Source organism: Rhamphochromis sp. 'chilingali', assembly GCF_963969265.1.
Source record: "Rhamphochromis sp. 'chilingali' genome assembly, chromosome: 11".
Classification (NCBI taxonomy): Eukaryota; Metazoa; Chordata; class Actinopteri; order Cichliformes; family Cichlidae; genus Rhamphochromis; species Rhamphochromis sp. 'chilingali'.
The window spans coordinates 29350021-29372253 of NC_137938.1; the positions used below are offsets into that span (position 1 = coordinate 29350021).

The 22233-nt window shown below is 39.2% G+C and overlaps 2 protein-coding genes across 4 annotated transcripts in view; one reads left to right on the plus strand and one right to left on the minus strand.

Moving 5' to 3' along the window:
* LOC308405712 (histone H1-like) overlaps positions 1-22233 on the plus strand; it is a 160907-nt gene that overhangs the window by 35580 nt on the left and 103094 nt on the right. The gene's annotated exons all lie outside the window — the stretch shown is intronic.
* Positions 4558-20925, minus strand: usf2l (upstream transcription factor 2, c-fos interacting-like). 3 transcript variants are annotated; one of them, XM_080897486.1, is made up of 11 exons: positions 19282-20925; positions 18769-18809; positions 18435-18541; positions 17203-17322; positions 15818-15971; positions 11778-11865; positions 9751-9789; positions 7622-7680; positions 7166-7260; positions 6910-7038; positions 4558-6048 (listed from the first exon to the last, which is right to left on the minus strand). In XM_080897486.1, exons 1-11 carry the CDS (start codon positions 19314-19316, stop codon positions 5959-5961), a joined length of 957 nt encoding a protein of 318 aa, XP_080753612.1. In that variant the 5' UTR covers positions 19317-20925; the 3' UTR covers positions 4558-5958. The 3 variants fall into 3 exon arrangements, with proteins under 3 accessions (XP_080753612.1, XP_080753613.1, XP_080753614.1); XM_080897487.1 differs by lacking the exon at positions 9751-9789 and having other exon boundaries at positions 19282-20924; XM_080897488.1 differs by lacking the exons at positions 18435-18541; positions 18769-18809; positions 19282-20925 and adding an exon at positions 17470-17726.

Consider the following 22233-nt stretch of genomic DNA (forward strand, 5'->3'; position numbering starts at 1 on the left):
ATATACATTTATTTTTCCTGAACTGAGATTTTTGGTTTCTCAGAAACACCAGATCCATGATAAAATGGCGATGCCAGACAGGGAGATATTCAGTGTTTATCCCCAGTGATGGTACTTCAAACAATACGTTTGGTGCAATCCAAACTACATGACCCACAGCTTTAAGACAGAGACACGTGTCTTTCAACACGTGCACCAGTTTGATGCGTCAGTTTGATCAGTGCTGGAAATACTGTCGAATATGACACTCTGGATGCACAAAAAGGCGAAACGAACAAACAAACAAAAAAAAAAACTATGCTCCATTTATGACAGCAGCAGAATACAAACCTTTGTGCTGATACTTCTCTTATGAGTGTGACAGGTGCTATGTCATTATTAATGTACAACCAAGAAAGATGGTAAGTGTGGTGTGAGGCACATTGTATGTCAGGTGGAATAAGACTCTTTCTGTCAGGCTTTTTCAACAAATAACCTCAGAGAGAGGGGGAATGTGTAACAAGCTCGGGCAGTGGACAATACATGCTCCTGACAGTGTGCTCCTGTAGCTAAAAAAGCACAAAGGTAAGACAAGCCTGCAGGCCATGAAACTGTGGCTTTCCAGGAGAATGTTTTGGCCAGCATGAGTTCAATGAAAATCACTCAACCGTGTCCTTTGGTAGATGTGTACACACACACACACACACACACACCGAAAAAATTTAAAAAGGACTTATCCAAATCACATAAAGGATTTTATAGAAGTGGCTTTTTCACTCCCTTCCTCCAGGCAAATGTGCAGCAGACATTCACTGAGTACTGACCAGACCTAAACCACTGATTCAAATCCATTAAATACAATTTCGGCAATAACAATCCATTGCTCAAAGCGGAGAGACTTTCCTCTTCCAATTAATACATCAATTAATTCTAAGTGATTTATCTGGTCTTAGAGGTGAAGGTTGAACTCCCTGGTACATGCTTCCTATAACATTTATTAAAGAAACATGTCTTTATGTCATTTCATTTTCCTTTCCAAATCAGTATTATTGCAGCTTTGCCTGACTCGATTCAGAACGCTTTCGGGGTGAAGAAGGAAAACAGACAGACGGAGAGAGACTACGCATGTCCCAATCAGAGAGGTACGTGGGATCAGAGATCATCCACTTCAAACAGAAACGGGGACACACAGACGCCTGCCTGCCTGCTTGGTTGTCTATGCATGTTTAAATGGCAGCTGACAAGCCTGAAAACAAAACCAAATCAAATTTAGCACATACTCTCAGTCAAGTGAATACTCAGTGCATGTGTTACTGTGTCTGTGCAAACAGCAGTCTACATATATCTCTATCTATCTATCTATATAAAATAGCAGCTTCTCTTTTAAGAGCAGCAGAATGTAGCCCTGCCCAACGCAATCTCACTAAGGGCTTGGATATAGCTTTCATCCATCATTGATCTTTCTCCCCCAAGGTGCCCTCTATATCTTCTAAATACTTACCAGTGTGTTGATTGTGTGGATTTGAGTACACATGGGACACGTAACCCATAGTAACTCTATCCTTGCAAGAGAAAATTCGAAAATATATTTAAAACTGTATCTCTGTTCCACACTGACAAGACAATATAGACATTTTTGTGTTAGTTCAACCTGCCAACTGTTCACAACAATAAAGACGTATTGTCCCAAATTACTAACTAACATGCCCAGGAGCTGGACCAGATCCCTGCCACATGCACATCTAAGTGAAGGGCAGTGGTTATCATGGACACCCATGCTTCTTCCTGCAATTATGTCCAAAGACTGCTGTGAAAAAAGCAAATTTTAAAGGTAGTCAAATCCAAGATTCTCAACTGGTGGCAAATGAAACGTAGTGTTCCACTGTTGAGCCACATATAGCAAAAACCACATCGACTTTTAAAAATTACTCAGATTAGAGCCATCAGCAACCTTTAGAACCACATTGCGAACAGCCGCTCCGCCATACTGCACCAAAAGCAATGAAACCTTTAAAGACTCCCATGTTAAAGCGACCAACTTCATAGCATAGTCTTTTTACAGCCTGGTCAAAAAAAAAAAAAGGTTTTATGGAGTTATCCATCCATCCATTTATTTTCTTCCGCTAATTCGGGGCCGGGTCGCGGGGGCAGCAGCCCAAGCAGAGAAGCCCAGACCTCCCTCTCCCCAGCCACCTCCACCAGCTTGTCCAGGGGAACAACAAGGTGTTCCCAGGCCAGCCGAGAGATATAATCTCTCCAGCGTGTCCTGAGTCTGCCTCGGGGCCTCCTCCTAGTGGGACATGCCCGGAAAACCTCGCCCAGGAGGCATCCTTGTCAGATGCCCGAACCACCTCAACTGGCTCCTTTCGATGTGGAGGAGCAGCAGCTCTACTCTGAGCCCCTTCCGAAGGGCCGAACTTCTCACCCTATCTCTAAGGGAGAGGCCAGCCACCCTTCGGAGGAAGCCCATTTCCGCCGCTTGTATTTGCGATCTCGTTCTTTCGGTCACTACTCCGAGATACTTGAACTCCTCCACTTGGGGCAGGAAGGCACTCCATCCTTTTCCGGCTGAGAACCATGGCCTCAGATTTGGAGGTGCTGATTCTCATTCCCACCGCTTCACACTTGGCTGCGAACCGTTCATGGAATTAATAAACCTAAAATGGACGAGTTAAGGTTTAAAGTTAAGAGCCATGGTCAGGCTAAAGGAGGCAGCTGTAACCAGCAGCTATCTGCTAGGTGTCGCCTCAGCTTTCAAGTGATGGAACTGGATGTCTGGAGCATGTTTTTATTGTTTGTGCCTTTTGGAAAATTTTAATGCAAATCAATGACACTATTTTATGCTATGTTGAAAGCTTCTTTTTTAAAAAGGTATTGCAGCAGTTTGAGATCGCACATTAAAGAAAAAATTCTACTTGTCTAAGTATTAAGATTTATTTAAAAGACTTAATATCTATCCATCTCTCTATAAATGGGGACTTAACATTACTTAAATCTTTATGAAACCAGTGGGATATTTGTTGTTATCAGATCAGATCAGAATACTTTAATCTTAGGGGGAAACTGTTGAGAAAGTGCAAAATTTAAAAAGTTCAAAGAGTAGAGATTAAAGAAAAAAATAATAGGAGCAACAGGCTGCATGCATGGTGAGACATGCACATTGTATATTAATCATTTGGAAGAAAGCACACTAAACAGGCTTGGGGTGTGTACTATGAATCAGCAGCTCTCCAGCTGTTTAACACCATCAGGGTTGCATCTAAAACAAACCAGCTAAAATTGTCTTACATCTCACACAAATACCTTTTATTCAAGTTGCACACTAATTTAACTAAATACATGGTTGTGGTCCTCCTGTGATAGTGATAGGCCGCTTCATTTGCACAGTCAGTATTTTTGCTGGCTTTTCTTCCTGGCTCAACATAGACTTTATAAATATAGCGCTGTCAAAGCTAAACAAACCACAGCAATTTTTTTTGTCCAAACATAGTGTACCACATTTTAAAACCTATACAGCTGCTTTTCCCGTAGCAGTCGTGCTGATTTTAGTTTGAAGCTGTTTTCATTTTACTTCATTAAAATATTAAATATCCCACTCGGCTGCGTGTAGACCCGGCTGTTTCCTACAGGTCACACCCACTCTTTTATGTAAACTGTGTTGACTTATTGATTTGATAGCCAAAAATGATAGCCTACTATGTCTATGTTAGGGACAAGTAATTCTAGATAATTAATTTTAAAAAAAGAAAAAGAAAAAAAAAAGAAGGATTGAACTTATTTTACAGTCATAATCAGGTTAGTTTTCATTGAATTTTAACACATCAATGGGATGATTAGGTTTAATTAGAGCAAATGTATTTAAGAATAAAAGGTAAAGGGAAATCAGTGTCTTAAATTACAATGAATCTTATAATAATGTATATAATAATATGCAATGCTACTGGGCGGATGGAAATAAAAATATATATTCAGCTTTTCCCAAGATCTGGTAAACGATGATCCACAGACAAAGATGTTTAGATTGTGAAAGTTTTATTTTCCACCATTTTGCTTAGAAAACATGTCTCTAACCTGAGAACAGTGAGGCTGCTACACAGAGGAAAAGAGGATTTTTTCTTCCTTTTGCCATTTCAAAAAAAGAAATGCAAGAAAAAAAAAAAAGTTAGCCACGAATGACCTTTGATTTCTGATCAACCATCTTTTAAGCAGTACTCATTTCTTCACATTCACGTCTCTCCTCACTGAGGTGTAAAGAAAAAAAAAAATCTACTGCAAAACATCTATCATTCGACTTTGGCTAGGAGCCTCATTTGATAGACCAGACACTTGCACTATATCGCCCAGGTTTGAATCCAGTTGTTGCAGCAGAACAGCACTTTTAAAAGCACAAGCAAGTCTGAGATATTAAAATGTGATAGCCAATTTTGCCAGGGGTCTGAGTGTTGGTTTTTCTTTGCTGGATCCTGAGCTGTTGATACAAGGAGAAGCAATCGTGCTCTATTAAGTGAAGTTTGACATCTTTCTTCCACTCACATTTTCCCAAGTGGGAAAAAAACAAACAAACAAACAAACAAAAAAAAACCCCAAAACACATCATTTATATTCATTCACAAAACCTTCAGCAACATTAATGTTGCCTTTTGCTGTTTGTACAACCAATTACAGTTTACTTATTGTTTGCCTGCGTGGGTGGAGAAATATGTAAGATCGTTTCCAAGTTACCCGCATGCAAACTATTTAGTCTTTTCGTAGAGAATGAGTCATGCTCAACTAAGAACTGCAACACAGAATTTCCGTGTACTCATTTTCTATAGTGAGCAAAGTCTTTGAGCACTGCTCTCCAGGGTGCCCCCCACCCCCTTGTGCGTTGAGCTCCATTTGAAGTGTTGCAATACCAAAATAGAGCAAACAGCTTGAAATGAAACATGGGGATTATTCTTGCATGTACTGGGACACAGGTAAGTCACCCGACAAAGGATGAAAACAAAACCCACAGTACCTAAATATGTGGCAAAAGTTGGGATTTGCACCGCTCACCTCTCCACAACATGAAGTTTGACGTGTCTGCATGTTCCACATTCTAACATTTCACTTTGTATTTAAATACCACTTCACCAGCAAATGCCCAACACTTCAAGTAAACCACATTTTAGCCTCAGCAAACTGAACTTCATAGATTGCACACACTTTGTTGTAATTGTTTTGACAATTGCCAGCATGGAACTAATGAGTTATTGATTGTTTACTCCCAGAGATAATCTGCTTTAACATTCTGTAACATCTGTATTAAAACATGAGAGGCCATATTTACATAAATCAGCCCAGAATCATCAGCAAGCACAGATTCTTGTTTGTCTTTGGGTCTAGGTAAGCTATGTGTGTCACATTATTTCTGTCTGTAGAATCATGTTTTTCATACTTTGATGTCGGCTTCACTGGATGCATAAATTTCATCGTAACGGGTCTCCATCAAGGCTTCTGTCAGCAAACAGACTAATAAATTAAAGGGGCTAAAAACAAAATATTAATACAGAACTCAAAAACACAAACAGAATAAAAGCATGAAGTAAGTCAAAATTAATAACGAGGGAAAGGGTTTGGGAAGGAAAGAAATAATTGCCAAACATCGTAGTCCATGAATGAAGCTACATAAATACAAATAAAGAAGGGCAGCAGAGGGTCTCTTTCATAGCTAGTCCTACAGTAAAGCACCCTGATAAAGGTGAGTGGGCATCTTTTCTTGGAGCACATTTCTACTCAGCTGCAGCGGGTGGTTATCTCAATACGATTGGAAAAGTCAAGTGCAGCCAAAATCGGCTAGTGAAGGGTTCACAACCTGGGAACCCAGGGGAGGATGCATTCACTAAAAAGAAAGTGATTCTCCATAAAGTCTCTCGTTTTTTTTTTTCTTGCGTTGTTTCCCACTGTGTCAGTTATATGTCTGAGTGGGTGTGCCCTGCGCTGCTCTTTTGGTTTCATTCACTGTGGTGGCGTTTCTCCAACCATTTCGATGCCGTGCTGCTGGAGTTGCGCTCGGAGCAATGCGTTTTCATTTTTCAGCTCTTCAATCTTAAACCAAAGAAGAAAAAAATGCATCATCCACAACATTCTCCACAGCAAAATACAGCCTTAACTTTACTGACCAAACTTTTTCCTTTGAAAACTAAGAGCTGACTAATGTATACACAGGACTATGCAATCCCTGAGATTAGAGAGCAGCGTGTGTAGACCCTGTAAAACACTGATGCCCACAACCAACTGGATTATCAAATCTTGAGGTATGTCATCTCTGCTACATTTCCCCTGGGTGAATCCTGAATTCATTGCCTCCCCACTGAGGGACTGAGGAAGGATATTCAGCTTTGAGCATCTGAATAAGAATATATCACTGAATCGCTTGCAGACCCAAGATTCAAGCAAGAGACTCAGAGCTGCAAGATTTCACAATACTTTTGAGTGCATTAGCATGCACTTAGTTCTCACACAACCCCTGTGTATATTATTCCCACAGTCTCTCAAAGCACTGATTTCAGGTAACACTTCTCATTATCTGAGTGCAAATTCTTTGATCCACTTTGTCAGGCTGTGATGATCAGCTATGCAGCCTGAAGTCTCAGGGGGTTTGTTTCAGAGAAATGAAGATGCATATGGGGCTAGGTGGATTTCATGCTTCTGAGACTTAAGTGAAAGAATGTTGCATTGAATTATAAAGCAAACTAATCTATTCAATGCAGTGGCAATCTTCACAGCCACATATGAAGCCCACTATGCCGGCCTTATTATGCGCAAGTTTATTTATCTGCTACACCCAACCACCTCAAAGGAGGACTCTGAATTATCATTCATAGCCCTTCTTTACACATTACCAAAGTCACGGAAACTTCGCTTGATGCCCCATTTGCAGCCTAGAGCAAAGGCTGATATTCATACCTGCTGTCTGCACAACTCATTGTCCATTTGTATCCTCTCCACTTCCTTCAGACTCTCTTGCAGCCTCTGGTTGCTTTGCCTCAGCTCACGAATATAGTCACAAGCTTTAGACAGGATGCCTCCTTTGCTCTATAAATACAGAGGCATTGTCACAGTTTAAAAAAAAAAAAAAGAAATATAATTACTGTGATAAATATAATTTTTATAGAGTATTAATGAGTCAAGCGCAAATTTAAAAGACAAACAAACTGCTTACTGCTCCGGTTTTGGTGCTATCCATACTGCAGTCTGGGATAATCTTGGAAAGTGTGACAATCCAGTTGTTGATCTTGTCTCTTCGCCGTCTTTCGACTGATGAACAGAGATGAAAGAAGAACTGTTTTTAAAAGGAGTATATGCATACAAGCCACATTTCCAGATTTCTAATTTAAGCTACAGTAAAAGATCACAGGTCATTCTGATTTACAAAACAAGGTTTTCATCTGCCGGATCTCGTCAGTACCGACATTCCTGACTGATTTTGACAGCTCAACAGCAACCTCTAGTGGCTGGTCAAAATTATATGCTGTTTTTTTTTTTTACTCTTAACAGAATATTTTGTGAGGGCTTAGTGATTTTCTTTCATCAAAAAATGTTCCATTTAGGCACCACACGGCATTGTGTTAAGACTGTCTGATGAAATCAAAAGCCACAATCATGACTAATTACCCACCTTCATTATGTTGTGCTCTTCTCCTTTCATCTCTTGGTGTTCGGGGTCCATCCATTTTCCTGCAGATAGACAGGAAATAAAACACTTTTCATGCACTACAATATCTCCCATCTCTGCGCTCCATACAATCGGACACAAATCCAATCCAATCCTCCAAATCCTTTGCCTATTAAAAACCATTCTTCACTGTTATCTTTAAATTCAAGCCTATTGTTATTGCCATTTAAAATGAGCCTCTGAAGATGGTTAGTGCCTTTGGTAGAAATATTAAATGATGCACAGCCCTATGAGGTCACATATGCAGTCCTGACGCCTGCAGCCTTGAGCCAAGCTGCCTTGTCTGGAATACTGAGAATCAGCTAGCCTCCTTACTTTAGCTGGCTGTCCTCTTCCCAGGTGTGGCCTGGAGGAAGTGCAATGCTTTATTATGCTGTAAAATTACAACACTGTAGAAAACCAGATGCTGCTTACTGAAGTTGGGGTGTACACCTAATGACACAACTGTCTCTTGTCTTTGCAACCTCCCCCAGGATTCAGTTAATTAAGTCTCAGAGACGTGACAAGGAGACTTATCATACCACCCACCATGGCATGAAGAGACCAATAACACACTCACACATAATCAAATGTGGTCTAGTGTACACTGAGGGCACCTGCCACATAAAAGGCAGGACCCGGGATGTCCTGACAGAGCATTACATTATAAAAAGGTAATCAATGTTATTCCTTTCAACTAGGTTTAAAGCTGTGGTTGATAGCTGTACAACCAAGTGTTGGTTTCACTAATTGAACACCGGGGACTACAAAATTCTGAGAATAAATTAAACTACTCCTTATTGCCACTGCAATTTTGCCTGCAATTTGTGTGACGTAATAAATGACCAATGAGGTTGTTTGTCTTCATTGTCTTTCTTAAAACAAATCTTTTCTAGTCTACTGCAGAGAATTTGTGTCCAATCAACACAACTTGACTGCTGATAGCTTCGTTTGAGATAGTCAGCTAAGCCAAACGGCTCTCTCACATGTATCTCAACACATCTTAATGGGATTTCAGCTGTATAATGGATTCAGCAGCCAAACAGTACTCTTAGGCAAAGTGTTAAAATATGTGGATGGCGGTTTGAATAACTAAATGTACATGCCTAGAGGAATGTTTTTTCCCTGCACACCTCTTTTAAGTGCCCCCGAGAGTAAAGGCTGCCAGAGAAACCCCAAAAATTATGAGTATGTTTCCTCTGGTAGAAGACTTTCCATATGTTGAATACAGCATGTATAAAACAAAAAAGATCTGCACAATTTTTTATTGATCTTTAAAATGACAAATGTAATCATTTACCAATGCACCTCCACTCTCCACCCTCTTCCAAAGTTTTGCTTTTATGTCACCAAGCCATGGCCTTGACAATATTTCATTAAATTACACAGTGAAAAACAAGAGACTGCAGGCTGAGATTCAGATCACCTCGATGGATGAGTTCAGAAAAATAATTCTAAAAAAAATAAAATAATAATAATTACATTAAAAAAAAAGAAAAAAAAAAAAAAAGATCCTGTGTATATTACTGTCATTGTCTCAAAAAAATGAGCACAAAAATTTGTGATTATTAGCTAGTTAGTCACAAATAACTACTTATTTTGAAAGTAGATGTTCCAAGTGAAAGCACATGGCTTCCATTGGCTCAATTTATCTCAATAGCCCTGTCATATCAACAAAATGCACTTAAAGAGCAAATGCTGTCCATATAGTTTTATGACCAACTTTAAAACTAGGCTGAAAGAGAACCAAACTCAAATGGCTACAACAAAGGACACTTTGAAAATTATACTAAAATAAAAGTGTGGAGTGAGCCATTTGTTTCCAGATGGAGAACAATGACCTGATTTCTAGGTCCTAATGGAAAAATACATTTGCCACAAGCAGTACTAACAACAATGGATCAGGGTCAGCACTGAAAAATTGCTACATCTGTGTCTCACACATCAAGAGCAGGGAGAATCACCAGGGAGGAAGGGAGGGGTGGAGAAAAGTGAAGGGCAGAGGTTTGTGTGCTTCTTTGCTTCTTGTGATCTAATTTGATTAGTTCATTTGCTGTAAGAGGAGTGGGGAGAAATGTGGAAACTGTCCTCACCAGTTTAAAACTTCATGTTGCAGCAGCTCGTTTTCATCTCTGTGAATGGCAGATAGGTTGGGTAGTTTTCATTCACTTTGCTCACATGCCAACGAAAACGTCACGGTTCATCACTTTACATGTAAATATAATTCTATTTGAAGTCACTGAAAATCATAAATTATTCATGTACAAATAAGTCACAACTCCCCTTAAATGTGTCCTGAACAGAAGAACAAAAAAATAATCTCTAGTTCTTGGAAAAATAAATAAATAAACACATAAATAAATAAATGAGAAATGAAATGTAAAAAAACAGCTTAGATAGAAGATAAATAGAAGATAAAGTGCTGTATCCTGGTTGCTATTCTCCTTATAGCAGTGTTATCTGATTGACCACAATCCCATCACTTTCACGAGTTAAAGGTTAAGTATAGGCCTGGATGAAATCAGAGGAATATTCATTTAGGTTCGGAGCTAACTCAATTTGAAATTGGGTCATGTGTTAATTTTTAAGTGACCAACCAGGCAAAAAACTGGCTCGTACCAAACAGGGTACAAAAAAAACAAAACAAAACAAAAAAACAAAACCTAGCCGACATTCATGAGCCTTGAATCTCACAGGGCTATGGCTCTTGTGCCGGTGTGTTTTGGCACTCAAATGAACCATGAAATAAATAAATAAAGCTTGTTTAAATTCCCTTTTCTGAATAAAAATCAGTAGTAGGCCAAAACCAGCTTGGTTCGCATGCAATTAAAATTAAAACCCTTTGCTCAGGTGAGCCTGCTGATGATCTTAATAACAGCAATCACCAGCATGTGGCTAACAGTTGGAGAGTCTGAGATGGATCCCTTTGATGCATGATTAGAATAATGCACGTTGTGAATTTTAGCGATAAACAGTATGAGAGTTCGAAAGGTTAAAAAAAAAAGAAAAAAAAAAAGATGTGTGGCTACCATGTGCTAAAAAAAGAAAAAAAGAAATCCTTAAAAATCAATCATAACCATGAACTCGGGGTGAACACAAGAGAGATTACCTGGGCAGAAAAACAGCCTTGAGTAAAAGAAAACAGCAGTGGCAGCAAGGCTGAGAAATTTGAGCCTTGCAGTTGTTCAAATGGACGTCACAGTAGTCTTTCAGTCATGTTTGAATAGAACATTCATTCATATGAGACAATTCTCTTTTGCTCAGATAGATTACTACTAATACATCATTCCAATCTGCTGCATTGCAGTTTAACCCCCTCTACTTCTACACTCCCCTCTTGCATTAGCAGTTACAGTTATAGCGTGCTAAATACTGATTTTGAAAATACATCTCATTTAAACTCTGAATTTAGGAAACTATTTTAAACGGCTTATTACGACATATTCACCCTTTCATTTTTTAGCTTCTGTTCTGCCACCTCGATTCGAGCATTTTGCGGATCAATATCTTGGCTTTTTGAAACTAGATGTATGAGAAAGGGGTAGATCTGACTCCAAAACCAACACAGCAGCAACCCTTTTTAGTCACACGGTTGAAACATACACTGCTTTACTGTATACCTTAAAACAGGAATGATAATTCACAAAATGAACATCTTGCTATGTTAAATAAGACTTTATTGCCTTTTCAATGCATCACAATCTTAGAGGCTTTTTGAAAAAGTGCAACAATTTTTTTTATATTGCTGTTATATTTATCTTTTAATGATAATCTATGCCCTCGTTGTTATGACAGTACTAATTCAGACTCTGATGGATACCATTTCTTGAAAGGATGTGTTTTGTAGAGATGCACTCTGAAGCATTAAGAGAGCAGAGCCACACTGCTAAACACAAATCATTTATTGCTGCAATAAATGCGTAAAGCCCTTATCAAAATTAACTGAAACCTATCATAGTAACTTTATTATTATGATATTAGATGTATTTAACAGCTTTTGTCATTAAATCTACTTTTAAACTCCACTGAAATTAAAACATGCCTAGTTTTATGTGTCTCAAGCTGCACTGGCAATATTGTTTCCATCACATAAACAGCAGATGACAGAGATGATACTTACGCAGGGTATGGCTGTGTTCGTGGGGCAATGGTTCGTGGTGTGCCTGTCTGAATGACATCAGGAGGGGTCATCATCACATAAAACTGACCTGTGGAAGGCACAGGTGTAATCAGTCAACAATGAAGAGTAAGACAGCTCAACATTTCACAGAAGACTGACTTGATTCATTAAATTTTTTAAGTGCTTATCCAACGAGGATCCAGGGGAAGGTGGCTGGAGCTTGTCCCAGCTGAAATTGGACAACAGGCAGGGACAAGTTGCCAGCTCAACACAGGGCTAACACAAAGAGCCAGGCAACCATTTAAACTCACATGCACACCTACGACTAATTCAGAATCACCGACTGACCTAACGTGCATGTCATTAAACTGTGGGAGGAAAGTAGAGAAAAGCCACATCTGGCACAACGATAAAATAACACAGAAATCCTTAAGCCAACTAGCAAAGTGGAACCCCGAAATTTCTTGTAAGGATGCAACTGTGCCAACTGTGTAGAAACAGGCTCAACTCTCATGTACAATCAAGATGTAGACAGAAGAATATTCTACTAACACTACTCATCCATACCATATTCATTCAAGAGCCAAAACATCATCAAGAAATAAATCCACTTATTTTATCTTAAGCCACCTAATCTTGTCATCTGGGTCAGCAAGATGGCAGACCTGGCCTGACAAACAAAATGAGCAACACAATTTTCTGCCACAAAAAAAACAAAAACAAAAACTATCCACAAAAAATGAAGGTCCTCTCACAGAAAACCTTCCCAAATAACAGGTCTTGACACAGACATTCAGCCTGTAGTTATTTCTATTTCAAAGAATGTGATCAAGGACTAAAACGCAGAATCAGTCACTAACAGAAAACACACAAGAAAATCAGTATTTCTCAGATGAAAACAGCAAGGTACATTCAGTCTTTTAACCAGGCACTCTGGCTTTCCAATCTGCTGCTAAAGCAGACTGCAGATGCTCCCTCTGAATGAGGCCACGTCTTAATGTTTTAAGATGCTCAATGCACATTAAGTGCTTTGCTTTTTATATCAAACTGCATTAACACTTTGGCTCCAATCTCACTCTTAAAGCTGCACCTAGCCGAGCCTATTATACAAGTTACAGCTGAGGTGCATCAACTGATATGGCCTTAAGGGTATCTGACTTCTGTGGGTTTAAGTCATGTGATGGAAGTAGACACACAATGCTCAACGAGAGAGAAAAGCAGTGTGTGTGTGGATGTGCTGCATGAGCTTGACAAGCTATGTCTGTAATTAGCAATGGATGAGCTACATCAAAGAAACCTAATGATTTAAGGAATCAATGCAATGACCTTGTGTGACCCCAGATGTGCCTCTACATAGGTGTTTTACTGGAGCGTGACTGAGCTCAGGTGGGGTTTTAAACTCATTTCATTTTTGTGTTTTTTAATCATGTTTATGAGTTGGATTACAAAATAACAGAAAAAAGTAAATCATTTTTTGTTCTTTTACTATGAAAGTTTCAGTGCCATGTGCCTGCTACTTGTTTGTGTAGTTTTGCTGCCACAAACTACTACATACATCCATATGTATGTTATAGTCAGCAAAATATTGTCTTATTTCTATGTGTCCAAAGTATCCATCTCTCTCAAGAAGACACAAACAATGCATAATGTAAGGTCACATTGGATATTAGGGGTGGGTGATGTAGTCTCAAAATTATATCACAGTAGTTCAAGGAAATGTTATTTTTGATGACACAGAAGAAAAATATTGAACATTTTATTGGTGATTGCAGCTTGCAGGCAGCAGCATTTATTAGTGCAAACAAAATGAAGGGAATTCTCCACGCTTTTTTCCTTTTAGGTAAAATAAAATATAACTGTCTAACATTTTAGTTTAACAAAAAAGCAACTTAAACCAGCCACACTTTAGCAGCCTGCACTGTTACACTTAATTGTTTTTGTGGAACTGTGTAATTCCAGTTTATTAAATTACAAAGCTGTAATTTATTATACGTATTAGTGGTAAGTGAGACAATGAGCGAGAGTTACATTTAATTGTTTTTGTGGTATTTTTCTTCCAACGCACAAAAACAGATTTACATTTTTAGTTAAGAGCACATAATAAAATTGAAATTTAACAATATTTTTTATCCAGAATTTTGGATTTTGCTTGGAGCTTTTTAAACAACTGCTTAGTGCCCTACTTTTCTACCATGTAACACATGAGTAATTTTCATGCAATGCTTGCTTTTCCAGTCATACCAAATGCAACTAGAGTAATAGCTGCATTTGTTTATTTTTGTGTCAGCTAGCATCTTCTTCATAGCCTGGTTGTATGCCCTTTGCTTCAAGTGGTGAAACAAATTTGCTGTTTCTACTTTTAGGGTGAACTGTTTTCTTGTGTATTTTGCAAAGCATTGGTCACTAAATCATCACTGGAGGCTAACATGTAGTTCTCAGTCTAAGACATGCTTGGACTTGTTGTGTACCCTAGCAAACATAAATGCTATATTTATCAAGACGAGACACTTTTATGTATCGCAAATAGTTATACCAAAATTATTGTGGACAATATGATATCGTATGAGGTATAGGGCTAAAATCTTAAATGTGGCACTTGAACTGTCTCTTTCAGCCTTGGGTCTATAGATTTATGTTGGAGATACGTTGAATCCCAGTTTCAAGCATTTTTAGACCCCAAGTCTGGGCCAAAATGACAGCAAGAAGCACCGCCAGCAGCAGGAACACTGGGTGATGAATTACAAGTTCCTACAATAACTCCTGTCCAGGCTGTACATTCTCCTACATAAAATCCTTAGAGACCCACAATGTTCGACTCTTTCATAACAATCCTGAAGACAAATAATGACCATCCAACAGTCAACTGCCAGCCAGCAGTAACAGTGTTCTTGCTAGTTCTAGCGGAATAATCCATAATAGGTAGATGGCAGTTTTTTGTTTTGTTTATTTTTTAGTTTAAAAAAAAAAAAAAAGCATTAAAGCCTAGATCTTGTTCTCTAGGTCAACTGAGCACTTACAGCGCTCAGCGAACACAGCTTCAGCCAATGATAGCCTGACCTGGACAACCAGCATAAAACCACAAGGACGGGTAGTACAGCCAGATGATGGCATATGGTAGGAAAGAGGAAGAGAAGCAGAATAGGAAGACATGTGACATGAAGTAAACAAGTAAACATGGTAAGCATGGCAAATTTAATTTTGGCGTCTGATAATATTTGACTTGGAGGAGGCAAACTCTAGTCATGGCAAAAAATGTTTCCATCACATTACCAAGTTAGGAATCTGAAACAGATTAAAATGAGCTGCTGGGTATGTGCAATTTAAAATATTTCTCATAATTATTACAACTTTAATAAAGATCTAATGACCCTTGAAAATTGCTGATTCACAGTTGGAGAAAACTGCGTTCTCCAGCATCATAAATTATATTTTAAAATAACTTACTGATCAAAAATATCCAAATGGGGGGGAAGGAATCACAGAGCAAATTGATTCTGCAACACATATTTAGGTTTATCATGTGTAAAAAAAAAAAAAATATATATATATATATAAAAGCAAGTGCAATTGTCATTATCATCTTTGGATTGCTTTGCTTCTTCCTCACCAAATATATGTTAGTGAACATATGTAAATATGAATTGAACATGTATTACTTCACCCAATTTTGTCATATAAAGCACCACCAATGGGATTCGTGGGTTAGTCACCCAAGCTGGTGAGGAAATCTATTTATAAAAGCTACATAGAGAATGAAAATATTGATATTTAGAGGCTCAGCATAGATAATTTATCTCAACAGGGAGGGATTAGATATATTGCTTATTCTTTGTATCTGCTGTAAATGGCCCTGATTTCTTTGTTATCAGCTCAAACTGTCAGGATCGTGTTTCACTAATAAAAAAAAAAAAAAAGGACAGCTATTCTCTCCTTAAGGTACTTCAAAACACACTTCTGTTTGTCACTGAAAATAATAGCTTAATTAGCTCTGCAGCACTGTGATAAGCCCCAGCCCAAATTAGGTGTGAGAACTGACTCACCCCCTGCCTGTGTGAGTGTGGGGTCCGTGGCGGCCTGCACAGACACAGTCCCGTCGCTCACCGCAGTTGCGGGGAAGTAAGCGAAGCGGGTCTCCCCTCCCACTGCCTCTCCTGCTGGGCTTCCTCCATTACTGAAAGGGTTCTGGATCACAGCCTGTGACAGATAAGAGAGAGACAGAGGAGAGCCATGAACAAGCAGCAATGGAGCAGTCACAGCAGGTAAACGCACACCTCATCCTCTGTCAGACTCAATACTGGTATCCCTGCTAAACCCCCCCAAGCAAGACACAGTTCCATTTGACAGCTAGGATAAAGGGAGGCAAAGAAGCAGCAGTGATCTTGTTAGCAGGGATAATAGCAAGGTCAGTAAAGCCATCAGTATAGCACTAATGAAAACAAATTTGGTCTGTTCTTGCTAGAAAAATTGCATATTTTTAGCTCAAACTGTGCTCCGACTGTTACTGCAGTTCTTGTGCAACAACTATTGGCACTACACACATTGAAACTATACACCTATGTGACTCACTTTGTGTTGACTAGATATTATATTCGGGCACACAATTCACTCTTTAGACTATTTTTCCATCTTGGCAAGCTTAGAGAAATTACACCCGCTGCTGCAATTTCAGTGAATCAGTGAAGTAGAGATGATGTGATATGGAAAACTGGTGAGAATAACTGATAATAATAGATATACAACACCGTTTTTTTTTTTAACTTTACGTTTTTGAATTATATATACAGATAAAGCAAAAAGCTTTATCTGTGTACTCAAAAGTACTCACAACAGTTCACAATTTGCTAATAAGCATAATTGTTTTTAGGAGTAACCAAAACAACACACCTTTCTGCAAGTTGATACTATTTTACCAGCTTGAAACCAAAAACTGGTTACACCATCTTGTTTCACTCATAGACAGCAATCTTTGTTAGTGTTGGTCTGCATAAAACATTACATAAAGCGGGGAAAAAAAAAAAAAAACATGACCCAACACAAGAGCATGGCTGTGTGCCTTACTTACAGCCACACTCTGCACTGTCAGACATAATTTATAGCTAAAATAATATTACTGAGACAGTAATAACTTCATATACCTACTTTTCAGCCAATAGATGTATATACTGATCCATGATATATTTCATGTCTTTAACAGTATTTGTAAACTTGATGTTTTAAAACATGACAAGCGTGTACAAAGAAACAAAAGAAATTAGAATAACACTGGTTTTAGTTGTTTTCAGTGAGACTGTTGCAAATGAAAATACGCAGAAATTAACTTCCACCTTATCCTTTAACACGTAAATAAAGAAAGCAAGCTTTAAAAAACGGTTTAAACTACTAGTGGTTTCCCTTTGGTCCAGTCAAAAGTGTAAAATTTTGATACCTGTGCCACAGCTTGAGGAGCCCCGGTGAATGCAGCTGTTGAGACAACGCTCACTGCTCCTCCTGCATCATCTCTTCCATCAAGGTGTTGGTCAGTCACCTGGACAACACGATACGTCACCTGCACAGACGAAAAACAAATTTGGGTAAAAAGAGAGAATAAGAAGAAAACAAAGAGAGCAACTAGTTGCTTCTCCATTTATATCCTTACTCTATGTATTTTTTTTTTGCATTATTCAATCATACCGTGTATAAAACAGCACCTTACCTGACTTGTTGATTTGTTTATCATATCTGTTGCTTCCGTACTGCTCAGCCTAGTATCCTGACACTACAGTACTAACCTCACTTGTGCATTGATCTCACCATCCCACAATATGCTTACGCTTCAGAATGCGCCTGATTTAATTTTAAATAGCAAGGAAAATGAGCTTGTTTGTTCGAAGAATCAGTATTTGTATCCCTCTATCATGTGACTTTCCTCCTGACTGACATGTGACAGCAGTCTCATGCCAATCCCAGACCAGACTGAAATCACATGATTGCTCACACTAGTCTTGTTTATGCCTGAACCACATGGATCACTGACTCAATTTCCTCCAGCGCAAACCACCCAGTAAGGGTAAACCAACATGAATGTCACAATACCTTTTTTTAGTGTATATGCTGGCATTACTGACCCATTGTTTACCACTGACCAACAGTGGTGTGAAAACCACATAGTGAACAGGAAGGAGACACTTTTGTACAAAGGTCAACAGTCAATTTTGAGGCTATAAAAAAAAGACTATAAACATTGATACCTTCAGGGAATTTACTGAGTGCTTTCCTCCTGACTTTGTAATAGAGGAGGGTGTCAAAGCACACAGAAAAAGAAAAACAATCAGATAAAAAGAAAATGTAAGCCTAAACATTAAGGACTGTCATCGGGAGTATGGTTCTTCAACATATATAATCACTCACTGTTGTTTGCCATATGTCCAAGCATCTTTTCAACCACCTCCATCAATATGCAGCTGAGAGTTCTCAGTTGGTAATTATCGTGCTGCACAAACACCCCATGGACATTTATCCACTCTGTGCTGTTTGTGTACTCTCATAAGTGCTAAACAGAGGCAATTTATTCTAACTGTCTAGGCCCTTATGCAATTAGGAACACTTAGACGCTTTCTGAAATGGGTATTAAACAGCAACAATCAGTAGTGTCCACACTTCCATCCATTAACTACTTACCTGCCCACCCTCGGTGCGGAACTGATATTGTATGTTATGGTCACCAAATGTTGCAGCCTGAGGTACACTGGCTATTGTAACAGCTGTCTGCTCTTCTCCTGTTCCGTCTTCAAGGGAAAAGGGGGATAAAGAAACAGGAGTTAGAATGGAAAAAGTAACTAAACAGCTAACAAGCCCCGAGTGTAGCTGCAAATAACGAAGCTCAATGTTGCAGCACATAAAGAAAAGCAAGTGTACTGAGGAAAGAGCTTGTGGCTTTTTTTTTTTATAAAGTATTGTGTACGCACACAAAACTACAGTGTGATCAAAGACCGCTTAGTAAATAAATCCTTACCTTCAGATCCCTGGACAACCTCCTCTTCTTGTTTTTCTTGGCTGCAAAGCGGATACAGAAATACCTCAGTTGTTAGAAGCTACGCAACCAGCTAATGTTTGTGAAAATTATATATCAATGTATTAAATGAAAGTAATAACTGACCCTCCACTTCACCGTAAGGGGTGGCAAGTGATGTCTGGGAAGTCAGTCAGCCAGCAGGACAATTATAATGAAAAACACAGCACAGCAACTGCCCTTGGTTTACCAAGAGTGGCTGAGAATAGTTATTTGTTTTAAAAGCTAGCTTAAGCTCTCTTAGCTGTTAACTATGAACACTACTATTCTTGGATATAACCAAGTTATACCGCTTAAAGAGTTGTCCACCTGTGTTGCTAACTTAGCTGTAGTCTACACATCAAATTCGTTTTGACAACACTTTATAAGTAAGGCCTTGGTTAGCGTCGTAAACTAGCTGTGTGAAATAGCATGTTGCGGCTAGCTTCTTTCAGTTAGCCATTTTGACCGAGTTACCTTGCGGTGTCCAGACTCTGTTCAAGCATATCCATCAGTGTTGAAATAAAAAGTGATATTCGGTGTCACAGACGGAGATGGAAGTGCTGATCACGGGAACAAACACTCGGGTCATGTGAGAGAGACAGCCCAGGACACGTGAGGTACGGCTCGGTGTCGAAGTTAAAATGGAGGCCGCTGCTGATGTCGCTGGGTGATCCGAGGTAACTCCTCTCGATCAGCTGTCGCGCCGGAGGGATTTGCTGCTTGCCGGGGACCACGGTCGATAACGTTTCGCTACGGTTTCTCACCCCCACCGGTGACCATAAAAGTGCGAATTAACATCAGCTAGAGCGTGGGGAAGACACTGAGTGTTGCAAACCAATTAAAATGCAAACAAAAAGCTTCTCTGTCGGTGACCTGGGAGTAACGAACAGGCTCCACAAGTAACTTATGCACGTAGCTTTTTTTAAAAAAATTATTATTAATGCGCGAGAGAGTGGCACGATGTTCTGGCTCAGATCTGAACCAGCAAGGTATTAATGCCACATTGTTATTATTTATGAGCGCATTAGTCTTCGTTAACACCAAGACTTGCGTACAAAGTGGCATTTAAGTGTATTCTAATAACAAAAAACAAAATAAACTTAGAAGATTATTTCAAACTATTCTTTTATTTTTGCCTCCACGATTTTACTAATTATTGCGGGCCAAAAGAAGAAAAACAAAACAAACTGAAGTCGAAAGAAAGAAAGTAAAGCAAAACAAGTGTGCTAATAACACATTTTCAGTGAACACTGGACATATTATATTATACATATTAACCCCCTAAGAAACGAAATCTTTTATGGCATGCATTTTTACTTTATCTTTGCTATTTGGGCTGATTGGGACCTGATGAATGTAAAAACAAAGAATTACGTGATTTTTTTTTATACCTGATTTTTGTTTCTGAGAAAAATAAGATCCACATATGAGGACATTCGTTTTAAATTTCGATAGAACAGTGGCAAGTATAATGTCCTTGTAAGTGGATATCAGGCCCTTGAAGAGCCAAATTTTGTATTTTGGTAGACAACCCAAAAATGTGATGTCCATATGTAGGAGGCTAAAACAGTTGAATATTTTGTCTGTGTGTGTGTGTGTGTTTTTTTTCTAACTTTTTAACTCAACCTGATACTGTCATGGTCCTGGGCCATGTGGGCCCAGTATTCTTAGTTCCTTGTATTTTTGTATTTCGTTCCTTAGGCCATGTTTCCTGAGTTGCCCTGTTGTGTTGTTCCCTAAGTGTTTTCCCTTCGTGACTCTTACCCCCTGTGTGCCCCTCTGTGTATTTATGAGCCCTCGTCTCTCTTTGTGTTTTATTCTATGTTTTCCCCAGCCCGTTATGTCTGTGTTCTCCCCGTGCTCTCTCTCCTCCTGTCTGAACCTCTGTACTTCCTGTTTTACTTTGCCCGTCTCCCGTTAGTGTTGTGTTCACTCCTGCCGTGTCTTGTTATGATTATCAGTGTCACCTGTGTTCCCCGTGTGCTCCCACTTCCCTCCTTAACCCTCTGTGTATTTATGTCTGCGTCTCCCTCAGTTCTGTGTCGCGTTCTCCCTCATGCTGAGTGGATTTCCCTGTGTTCCTTGGTGAGCTTTATGTTAGTTTTTCCCCAGTCTAGTTTTGTATCGCCTATCATCTTCTGTTCAGCAATAAAGCTGCATTTTGAGTTTATCCCTTGAGTCCGTGAGTTTTTGCGATTGGGTCCTCATCCTGCCTGCCACACAGCGAGCCATGACAGATACACGATAAACTTACAACTGACACACATATTTCTTCCTTCTTCTGCTCCCTTTAGAGGTCCCCACAGCAGACTATCTGCCTACTTCTCACCCTATCTGTAGCCTCCTCTTCTTCCACACTACCCTATGCATATCCTCCTTAACTCCATTAACCTCCTCCGTAGTCTTCCTCTTTTCCAACAGCCTGGCAGCTCTATCTTCAGCATCCTAGTGCAATGCATGGACTATCCCTCCTCTTCACATGTCCAAACCATCTCAGCCATGTCTCTCTAACCTTGTGTCTAAAACCTGAGCTGTCCCTCTGATGTACACATTTCTAATCCTGTTCATTTTGGTCACTCCCAATGTAAATATTTGCATCTTAAGCTCTGCCTCCTGTCTTTTTGCCAGTGCTACCATCTCCAAACTATACATTTTACTTGTAAATTTTCACTCTTGCTACTATCCTTCTGTCACTAATCACCATTATGTTATTTATACGTTATACATATGTTATACATGTTATACATACATTGTTATACATGTTATACATTGTATTATGTGTGTACAGCTGTACACACATAATACACATGCAGAGAAATGTAGCCATTTATAAGAGACAAAGCAGGAGCTAGATTTTCTCTAAATGCAAAGGGGGATCAGTGAACTCACCATCCACTAGGACAGATGAGCACATATCCTCAACACATTTCCATTTGTTTTGCAGCTTTCTTGTAGGGTCATGCTTTAAAACCAAATGCACAAGCTGATGAATGATCTTTCTTGGTGTCAGACAGACATGAGAAGTACCTCCCAAAGTCTGACCTGCATAGGCCTATCCACTCAGTGTCCTCCTGGTTAACATGATTCCCGTAGAATTACTAAACTGCCGTGAACTGAATAATTAAATTGAGTTTGCAATGCAATAATTTACTGATGTTACTGGTCTTTATGTTTTTCATTACCAAATTGTATAAATTCAAGTTTATTAGCAGAATTTAACTGAGGTGGCATAGTGGCTTTAGTGGGCAGGCCTGGACCCCCAAGGCTTATCCATAATGCCAATACTGGGTTTACCCTAGGTATTTAAACTCAACCAACTTCACTGTTATGCCTGTTTTCCTCCTATTCACACACATATTATATCTCAGTTCTATAAACGTTCACTCCTCTTCTCTCGAGAACAGACCTTCACCTCTCCAGGCTCTC

Coding starts and splice junctions, on each gene's coding strand:
- usf2l (XM_080897486.1), bottom strand. CDS start 19,316: ATGGATATGCTTGAACAGAGTCTGGACACCGCAAG. Junction 18,810..19,281: donor CAGAGTCTGGACACCGCAAG/GTAACTCGGTCA, acceptor TCCGCTTTGCAG/CCAAGAAAAACAAGAAGAGG. Junction 18,542..18,768: donor GGTTGTCCAGGGATCTGAAG/GTAAGGATTTAT, acceptor TTTCCCTTGAAG/ACGGAACAGGAGAAGAGCAG.